This window comes from Mus caroli, chromosome 11, assembly GCF_900094665.2.
Source record: "Mus caroli chromosome 11, CAROLI_EIJ_v1.1, whole genome shotgun sequence".
Classification (NCBI taxonomy): Eukaryota; Metazoa; Chordata; class Mammalia; order Rodentia; family Muridae; genus Mus; species Mus caroli.
Genome location: NC_034580.1, coordinates 73,523,376 through 73,534,173, shown reverse-complemented (window position 1 = coordinate 73,534,173; position 10,798 = coordinate 73,523,376). Strand labels below are relative to the sequence as shown.

The 10,798-nt window shown below is 40.9% G+C and overlaps 1 protein-coding gene across 1 annotated transcript in view; it reads left to right on the top strand.

Annotated features, from left to right (window-relative positions):
- Nucleotides 1-10,798, top strand: part of Nlk (nemo like kinase) — a 78,408-nt gene that overhangs the window by 52,994 nt on the left and 14,616 nt on the right. Inside the window, exons 4-7 of the mRNA XM_021177823.2 lie at nt 2,483-2,589; nt 4,079-4,164; nt 6,372-6,581; nt 9,497-9,598. Of these exons, the coding sequence (XP_021033482.1) occupies nt 2,483-2,589; nt 4,079-4,164; nt 6,372-6,581; nt 9,497-9,598 (505 nt within the window). The remainder of the gene's footprint in view (nt 1-2,482; nt 2,590-4,078; nt 4,165-6,371; nt 6,582-9,496; nt 9,599-10,798) is intronic.

Genomic DNA, 10,798 nt, shown 5'->3' with positions numbered 1-10,798 from the left:
AAAGAAAGAAAGAGGGAATGAGAGAGAAAGACTCTTAAAAGAAAAAGTGACTTAGCTCAAAGAGGCAGGGTCCTGGGTAGGTCTTATCTTTTATTTACTTACTTTCCTTTTTCTTTTTTTTTTAACGAAGAACCTTTTTTATTTTGCTTTGTTTTTGTTTTTCAGGAGAAAAAAAAATTCTTGAAAACTTCAAAAATACCAAAAGTAAAGATAAAAACATAATTCTTAGATTGTTCAGCTTCAACAAATAATCATTTTTTTCCAGTCTTCTCTATTCCTATCCCCCACCCCTTGGAGGGAGCTGGAGTGTTTTAAAATAGATTCCAAGAATCACATTGCTTGACTTATAAATGCTTAACTATGTGTTTCTGCTAAGTACCTCATCAGAACATAATGAGTGTGGCATTGTGGCATCTGACAACATCAGTTTACTCCTCCTACAGTCCTCGATTGCCTCCAATGTCTCTCTTTGAAGCAGGTTCTAAATGGAGTCCAGATATTTGTACTGGGTTAAGTCTCTTGCTCCTCTTCTATCCCAAGCATTCCTTCCTGCCTTCCCTCAATCCACTTTTCCAGGAGGCAGGTAAGAGAGCATATGTTAGTTAGGCTACATGACAGTGCTGGGTCTCTGGGAAGGGGAATAGGGCTTGGTTAGTGTGTGATCATCAAAAGTGACCAGTGCCAATTAATCCCACCATTCTGGAAGCAGAGACAAGCAGATCTCTTTGAGTTCAAAGCCAGCCGGAGCTACACAGACTCTGTCTTTAAAAGACAAAACAAAACAAAACATTTTTTTAAGCCATGACTGCTCACTGCCTCCTACCTGGGCAGCACTGCGGATGGGGGTGTCCCCAGCCTGTTTGCAGCCCTCTTTGCTTAAGGCCTGGTTATTTAGAACGCTTGAGTTCTCTAACAGAAACCTTAAACATTATTTTGTAAACAATAAATTAAATGCCAATATAGACATAGAAACAAAACATTGTGTGCTGGCTGCTGTGTTTTAGGGATCTAGAGCTATCATTCAGAGAGACAGCAGCATGCTGATGAGAAGAGGCCTAATGATAGCTAAGCTCTGAAGATAAAGCCAGCAGGGCTTTCCCCATGGAAAGATGGAGAGAACTAGCAAAGATGACTAAAGGTTTGTGATTGGTGGTGTGAAAGCAAAGGAGTGTCTGGACTTGAGTATTCCAGAGGGTGAATGTGCAGAAGGAAAGGGCTGAGGACCAAGCCTGTGATGTTCCTGCATCCAGAGGGGAGGAAAGGAGAAGGGACAGAAGAGCCAGAAATACCAACCAGTGAGAGAGCAGAAAGCCTCCCAAGTGTCCCGTATCCCTACTCCCCGCCCCCCCCACACACACACATCTGAAAGCAGCAGTTTTCAACCATGTACCACATGTTAGCACAGATTCTGCCCTGCTTCTGTCTTGTCTTTTCCTGCTCACTTTTTTGGTTTTTTTTTTTTTTTTTTTTTTTTTTTTGGTTTTTCGAGACAGGGTTTCTCTTTATAGCTCTGGCTGTCCTGGAGCTCACTTTGTAGACCANTTTTTTGGTTTTTCGAGACAGGGTTTCTCTTTATAGCTCTGGCTGTCCTGGAGCTCACTTTGTAGACCAGGCTGGCCTCGAACTCAGAAATCCGCCTGCTTCTGCCTCCCGAGTGCTGGGATTTCCTGCTCACTTTAAAAGCTGTGAATTGAAGATTACCTAAAGAAACATTCCAGTTAAATCATGACGTCCTGCAAACTTTTAATGAGTTTTTAACCCCACCCAGGGCAAAGCATGTCTATTATTCTAATATAAATATAGCAAAAAGGGGGGGGGGAGATTTCTTAATTTCTGTAGCATTTAAGTGTCTTGTAAAAATTCTGGATTCCACCTTCCCATGGCTATCCAGTCTCCAGCTTTTTGTCATTTGAACAAAACCCTGAGACTATATCTGTGTTCAGAGTACCAGGTTTTCATAAACATGCAGAATTAACCAAGTGGAAGGTTACATTGCTCTGATGGGGGGAGTCTTGGATTTGAATTACCCATTGCATGTGCTTTGGGCAGTACCATGCTTGATAAAGTAACACAGCAGCTGTTGATGGATAGATTGTGAACTTTTTTGCTGGTGGTTTAAAATGGACCACTTTTACATTTAAAGGGCATTCCCATTATTAGCCAAAACCTTGAGACTAACAGATCCTCACACTTTGCCTTGGCCTGATTGTTGTTTAAAAGTATTTACTTTTAATTTTCTCTTGTGTAATAATTGTAAGGCGATCATTTGGTTGCTTACTTCAGTTCTTAAACTTGTACATCCTTTTAAATTTAGGCACTGTTTAATCCTGTAGTCAATGGAATTCTCATCTTTATCGGCCTGTCTAGAAGCTAGCTGTCTTCAAACTTCCCAGCCTTAAGAATGGATGTTACCCTTTAAATCTGATGATGACAATGAGGGGGTTGGGGGTCAGTTCTCTGGCATCTCCTTAACAATTTGAAGATATGTTGTCACAGAATTGATGCAGAGTGACCTACATAAAATTATCGTCTCTCCTCAGCCACTCAGCTCGGATCATGTCAAAGTTTTTCTTTATCAGATTTTGCGAGGTAAGATTTCCATTTATCAAGGAAAAGACAGTGTGGTGGTATAAACGAGGCATTCTGTTCTTTGTTTGAACTTTATCCTGGCATCCAAGCCTTCTTCCCCAAAGACATTTTTGTTTTAACCAAAATTGTTTTGATGTTTTTGTGTTTGATGTTAAGTGGTGTGGGGGTTAGAAGTGCTATGTATTAAACTCAAATCCTTGAGCATGCTAGCCATATTCCCGTCAACAAGAGGCTTTTAAGGTGGCCGTGTATTTCTTATTTTTATTTTCATCAGGGCAGAGAAGGCAGGCAAGGGAATTTATCTAGGAAGGCAGGTAACCAACAGTTTGTCACAAATCCCACTGGCTGCCGTTAGCTCTTCACAGAGCATGCATCAGATAACTAAAAAGTGACTGTTCTCAATGGAAGACATCCATCCTTCAAGCCAATTACTGGTGGGCTGGTCTGAGTGATGCCTTCCATAGCCAAGTCCCACTCAACTCACCATGACCCTTAAAGCCCAAAGCAGATGGAGAAGCCAGTGGAAACGGCCGCTAAGTAACTTCTGACTGCCCGTAAGAGCACAGGCTTGGCTGAGAAGCAAATGACTGATTCCTCCTCTAGCCCTCAGCTGTGTACACAGTTCTACGGTGACAAATGGAGAAGTACTTGAAACTGAAACCACTTTCTTGTCTGGTGAAATACATTTTTCCCAATATTCATAGAATTCTAGAAAGAAATAGAAAATCAAGGTCTTCCAAGCAATATTACAACAACAAAAAAGTTCACCTGTGATAAATCTGTAGATATTCTGTAGGGGGAAATGGGAAAAATTCTTGGCCTGTCTACAGTTGTAAAGAATACATTTTACTACATTTTATTTCAAAAAGGAATCGGTGTAAGATTGTAACTTACACTGCTACTGAAGACCAACAAGTCTTTTAAGATGTCAAATTATTTTGAGATGATTAAGTGCCCTCCTGGCTGTCAGTGGTGACTAGTGCTACTGACAGATCTGGGCAGGTCCCTGCCTTTTGTCCTGTCACTGAAATGCTTAGCCTAAGAAAGGCCTCCTGTAGGTTAATGGAGACTTCTGTGTTGGAGCAGGTTCAGAGTCACAGGTTGGGAGTATCAATAGCAGAACTCCATCCAGTAGCCACGCTGAGGAGCAGGTCAGATATTGGCATGTCCAGCTTTAACAATAGGGCCTGACGGACTTACCTGTGCTTCAAGCCATGTAATCTTTTAAATTATAGACATTGTCTCTGGCATGTGCAAACTGTGTGACATTTTACTGCAAGAAAATTACAGTGCTTTGAAAGGGACTAAGCCAAGCTTTTAGTAGTATTCTTTAGTTTTTGTTTAGGGAGTGATTTTAAATCTTTTAGTTTGTTTCTGTTTAAGGTGTTTTTTTTGTTTGTTTGGTTTTTTTTTTTTTTTTGGTGATCACTGGTTAAGTAAAAGGAATTAAATATCTGCAATTAAAATTCTGTTTGTTTGTTTGTTTCAGGTTTGAAATATCTCCATTCAGCTGGCATTTTGCATCGAGACATTAAGCCAGGGAACCTCCTTGTGAACAGCAATTGTGTTCTAAAGGTAGCTTTTCAGTTATTTAAGATCCGGGAAAAATAAAATGTCCAGTTCAAGAGCAACTTTTCCCTACTTCATGGGAAGTATAGAAAGCAGTTTTCTTCAGCCCCATCTCTCATCAGGGCCATTGGAACTAGTTTGTGCCCCAGAATCTTCTCCCATGTTCCTTCTTCATGTTTGAGTCTTTCTTTCTGCCAGATCAAGGCTTGTGATCTATAACTTTATCTATCTATCTATCTATCTATCTATCTATCTATCTATCTATCTATCTATCTAATCTATCTTAGAGAAGAGGTCTCACTATGTAGCCCTGGCAGGTCTGAAATTCATCATGTAAATCAACCTTCAAGGGAAATTTTATGTTGATCCTGTCATGGCTGTTATATTAATTAGCTGAAGTCCATTTTCCAGATCATCTTTAGTGCTGTGGTAACTTGTAGCTGTAGAATAGGGAACTGAAGGAAAATGTCCTTTCTGAGTGTCCATCCTCATGAAGCCCTCTTCTGTTGACTGGATTGATGTAGCTTACACCAGCCTGTTCTATAAAGTGAGTTCCAGGACAGCCAGGACTATACAGAGAAACCCTGTCTCAAAAAAAAAAAAAAAAAAGGAAGAAAAATAGAAGATGGCGTTTGTGCCAAGCCAAACAAAATATGCCTCTTTTATTCTAATTTCTTCCATGAGTCCATCCTGGAAATGGCTTAGTTAAGCTGAAGTATGCGCTGAGCTGTGTTTGGAGCTCATTGGTTTTGATTTTTGTTTAATTATTGGTTTAGAATAGGTTAAAGTATTTGTTTTCCTGTTGCTGGGCATTGAACCCAGGCCCTTGCACATAAAGGCAAGTGTTCTTCTACTGAGCCACATTTCCAGCCTGGAGAAAAAAAAAATTTAAAAAGAATAATTTTAAAGGGAGCAGATCATAATGATCTGTAACTCTATTCCCGGGGGCTCTGATACCTTCTTCTGGCCTCTGTGGACACCAGGCACACGTGTGGTGGACAGACATACATACAAGCAAAATTTTGATGTGCATAAAATAATACAAAATTTCTTTTCTCCAAATAAGACCATATTTTTATAGTGATAGGAATATCCTATGCCTATATCACTTAAGACTTTTTAACGTTCAGGAGTAGCCTAGCAAGGTTTTGTTCATGTATGTATAATGAGATTTCTTTGTTGCTGCTACTGCTTTTCCAGGTATAAATGTGTTTGTCTAGCTGAGTCTCCTAGCTTGATTTTCATTATTATGATATAATAAAGACTATAACAGGGGCTGGAGATATGGCTCAGCATTTAAGAGCACTGACTGCTCCTCCAGAGGTCCTGAGTTCAGTTCCCACCAGCCACATGGTGGCTCACAACCTTTTGTAATGGGATCTGATGCCCTCTTCTGGTGTGTCTGAAGATAGCAACAGTGTACTCATATACATAAAATAAATAAATCTTTTTTTGTTTTGTTTTGTTTTTTTGAGACAGGGTTTTTCGGTATAGCCCTGGCTGTCCTTGAACTCACTGTGTAGACCAGGCTGGCCTCAAACTCAGAAATCCACCTGCCTCTGCCTCCCAAGTGCTGGGATCAAAGGCGTGCGCCACCACTGCCCGACAATAACTACATCTTAAAAAAAGAAAATATGTTTTTAAAAAAAATCATTTAAAATAAAATTTTTAAAAAGACTGTGACAAAGAACTTGGGAGATGGGGTTTATTTGGCTTTGCATGTCCAGGGTCACAGTCTCTTAAGGGACACCAAGTCAGAGTCTCCAGGTAGGAACTGAAGCAGAAGCCTCGGAGGAGTGCTGGCTGGTTTGCTCTTCCAGGCTTGCTCAGCCTGCTTTTTTTTTTTTTTTTAAACCAACCAGAGCCACCTGCTCAGGGATGGTATGGCCTTCAGTGGGCTACACCCTTCCAAATCTGTCATCAACACACACACACAAAGCCCATAGGCCAATCTTACAGGAGTATTTCCTCAACTGAGTTTCCCCTATTCTCCAATATGTCTATGTTTGTCAGGTTGACAAAAACCTAAGCAAACACTGGGCATGGCATGGTGACACATGCCTGTGATCCTAGCTCTTTAGACGTACACGAGAGGCTCAGGTGTTGAAGGTCATCCTCAGCTATACAGCAGTTTTAAAACTACACTGTCTCCAAGGTAAACAGAAGAAGGTAAGTGTCTACTTGATAATGTCTTAACTGTCCTTTCTACTTAGATTTGTGATTTTGGATTGGCCAGAGTGGAGGAATTGGATGAATCCCGTCATATGACTCAGGAAGTAGTTACTCAGTATTACCGGGCTCCGGAGATCCTGATGGGCAGCCGTCATTACAGCAATGCTATCGACATCTGGTCTGTCGGGTGCATCTTTGCAGAGCTACTGGGCCGAAGAATATTGTTTCAGGCGCAGAGTCCCATTCAGCAGGTGTGACTTTGCTTTACGGCTCTATTTGCTTTTCACTCGGCTATAGATGTGACGGGAAAGCCATCTAGCATACATCTTGAATTTATTCATTGTACTGTCTTAATTGACTTTTAGCAAATTCAAGTTCACTCAAGAGCCAGAAAGTTATAAAGTTGGAGATTGCAGAGGTTCATTCTGCAAGTTAGGAGCCTATTAGAGAAAGCGTTGACTTGATTACATGCACTGGTGCATAGCAGCAGACTTGGCTCTACAATTGCATGGATATGGTTTTGAGTTGTCAGAGGACATCTGTTTCTTCCAGCTGAGTAGCTATGACTTTAAAATGTTTTGATGACTTGACATACTTCTCCTTTGTGCGTAAACTATATACGTTTTGTGTTGATTTCTTCAAATCTGAACATTTAGAAAAATTCTTATCTTTATTATTGGGCTAAAGTATTTAGATATGGTATAGAACACCAGAAGATAATTAAAATAGAGTTTCAAGAAATCATTTGGGGGCTGGCCCTGAATTCAATTCCCAGCAACCACATGATGGCTCACAACCATCTATAAAGGGATCAGATGCCCCTTTCAGGCAGGTGTTTGTATGTGCAGCAGAGCACTCATACAATAAATACACTTTTTTAAAAATCATTTGAAGCCAGCTCTTCTGGCACACACCTTTAATCCTAGCACTCCAGAGGCAGAGGCCATTAGGATTTCTGTGACTTCCAGGCTATCCTAATCTACATATCAAGTTCCAAAGTTTCAGGAACTCTAGAACTATAGTAAAGCCCTGCCTCAAATAAAAAGAGGAAAAGGTGGAATTAAAGGTTCATACCTTTAATTCCAGCACTTGGAAGGAAGAGGCAACCACAATCACTGAATTTTGAGGCCAGCCTAGTTTACAAAATGAACAGCCAGGACGACATAGAGAAACCCTGTCTCAAAAAAAAAAAAAAAAAAAAGAGAGAGAGAGAGAGAGAAAAGAAAAGAAAGGAAGGAAGGAAGAGGAGGAAGGATAAAGGGATTGGGAGAGCTGCAGCGATGGAGATAGCTTAGTGTTAATACGACTTGATATTCTTCCAGAAGAACTGAATTTGGTTTCCAGCATCCATGTCTGATGCTTCATAGTTGCCTATGACTTAAGCTCTGAGGAATCTAACTGCACTGACCTTAAGGAGTCTTGCATTCAAGTGCACACACACACAGACAGTTAAAAATAATTTTTAGGTTTCAAAACAAAGTGAGCATTGGTGGCATATGCCTTGAGTCCTTGTACTTGGGAGGCAGAGGCAGTGGATCTTCATGAGTTTGAAGCCAACCTGGTCTACATAAAAATGTCCAGGAAGGATAGCCAGGTCTGTATAGTGAAACCATATATGTTTTTTTCTCTCCATAAAATATATTTTTTTATTTGGTTTTTTTTTAAAGGTGGCATCTTAGTGTTACGAGCCCTGACTGCAGCTATGTGACAATTGACAACTGTCCGAGAGAGTTCTGACACTCTCTTCTGGTCTTCAGGCAGTACACTTGTTGCACAGACATACATGAAGACAAAAATACTCATAAAAATAACTCTTAGAATAACTTTTAGATAATAAATTTTAGAGAAAAAAAAACACGTGGAGCTAAGTGTGGTATCTCAGCACTTGAGAAAGTAGGGGATCTTTGTAACAGGTTCTAACAAAGTCTACAAGCCTGAGCTTTCCAGCTTTACATAACCGCTAGGAACTCATCAATTTACCATCAGTGTGGGGTAATGATTGTCACAGGAAACAGAGGTTTTATAGGGAGATAGTCTAACTTCTATGTGGACGTAGTAATTTTCTCTTGCATTTTCTGTCTTTGAGAAATGAGTGAGCTGGACACTGAACTGCAGCAGACTTTCTCAAAGTGTTCCTCTTCCATAGATGGGTCCCGTGTTAGTCGACAGGTGCCCACTGAGCACTCAAGTTCTTCTGCTGTCAGGGAGGTTGTTAGAGCCCTGACAGTGTCATAGCCACACTTCCCTCAGAAAGGGTCCAGAGATCTGAACCTCAGGGGAAAGCCAGTTTCTCAGGCACTCCCATTACTCCAACACCAGTGCTGAGGGCTGCCCCGTAGTTAGAGAAGGGCAGGAAGTGGTGTCCTCTGGGCATGAATTTCCCATCCTAGGGAGATCCAAATGAAATGTTGCTGTTAATTAGGTTAGAGAGTCAGAACAGTTTGAGCACCAAAAAATTGGTGAGGTGGTTTGCTACCTACAAAGACTTGTTCATAGGAAGACCATTCTATCAGTCTCCTTATCATGCCCAGCTCAATAAATGTGGCCTCACGTGGCATCATGGATTTCTAAGTTCCACAGTTTTCTGTCAGTGTAAGAGGTTTCTAGAATGTAAAAGATATGTGCTGGTCTAAACACTGAGTGTGTACCTTTTATTCCAAGAGTGAATGCTTTGGGTATTTATGGCACTACATGTATCTGATGTGTAGATTAGCCCCTTGAAGAGCTTGAATCCATTTGAAGCATTAAAATTGATTCATTAAGTGTTTGAAAAGAATAGTCTTTAGACACTACCTGCAAAGAGTATAAATGCTGGGGTTTTAAAGCAGTGGGGCCTAGAGATGCAACGCCAAGGTTACTCTAGTGTAAGAACTCTATCTATGATTTCCGTGAAATGTAGCCCAACTGGCCACAAACTCACAATCCTGTCTTAGCCTCCTAAGTGGTAGAATAACAGGTATGTACCACCTAGCCTGATTTTCTGAAAAAATAGGCCAGAAAGTAAAAGAAAGAGTTCTTATCAGAGCTTACTTGAAGATGTTGTAGTTCTTCTAAGGTTAAAAAAAAAAAAAGTGGCATTCATTTTCATTTCTAAGGCTGCAACTTAAGTCTAATGAAAAGCCATTCTGTGATCTTCTGTCAACCTGTATTTCATGTTCTCTTGCAGTTGGATTTGATCACAGATCTGTTGGGCACGCCATCACTGGAAGCAATGAGGACAGCTTGTGAAGGTGCTAAGGCACACATACTCAGGGGTCCTCATAAACAGGTAAAGAGGGGAAGTCTGTCTCTGGCAGCTGGCCCCAAGGGAAGAATTTCGATCCCAGAGATGTTGCTTACAGGTTTATATATATATTTATTCATGGACACATAGACACAAACAGATATCCTACAAGTAAGATCACTGTTATGTGTATATGACCATAAATAGTAAATGGCATGTGGCCATGCCCAGTACTATAGGAGAAATGCATGTTTTTATAGCGCCATTGCTTATCAGTGACAGGTAACCTCTTGGTGTTACCAGTATGTGGGGAGGAAGCTCTGACTTAAGTGCATGTGAGTCAAGATACCAGCTCCAAACACTAAGCCCAAATAACTGCCGGTGTCTCTTTGCCTTGCAAGGATGCTGTTGCTGTTCCTCTTAGCACTAGCTTCACATCAGACCCCAGTGTGGTCAGCAGTATACAGAAGGGCTGCCCGATTCTTACTAATCAATATTACTTGCAACCTGCCAGATCACTGCTGAGAAAGCTGGGGTGCTTTTTATCTGCTCTCTTGATTAAGCAGTGTTCCCTGCAAGCGCTATCCTAACCCCCTTTAGAGGAAAGTTAATGATGTGAAGAGTGAGTGAGTGAGGAGAATGCTTTTCCTAGACACAGGAAACAAGCAGAACCAGGAAGGCTTGAGCAGGACTAGCAAGGCCGGCCTCCTCAGCCATGGCTACACAGGAGGCAGGAAGGAAGGTTCTCAGACACTGGCTCAGGCCAGTGAGGAGAGAGAGATGCTTGTGGGTTTTTATTCATATTTGTTTGCTTATTTTTGAGACAGGGCTCTGGTTATTTTTAACTCACTGTGTAGAGCAAGTTGGATCAAATTCACAGCAGCCACCTGGTTAAGCTTATATTTAAAGAGCCTCCTTGTGGGTATATCCTTCGGTTGCATTTTGTTCAAAGTATGAAATAGTTTGAGGCCCTGACATCCTTAGAAGAATGCAGTAACTTTTTTTAAAAATTTATTTTATGTTAAATTATGTGTGCACAGGTTTGTAGGAAGCTGGAAGCAGATACCCTGAAGCTCAAGTTACTGAGATTTATGAACTACCTATCCTAGGTTTTAGGAACTGAACTCAGGTCCCCTGCAAGAGCAGTGCGCTCTCTCTCTCTCTCTCTCTCTCTCTCTCTCTCTCTCTCTCTCTCTCTCTCATATATATATATATATATACATATATATATATATATATATGAGC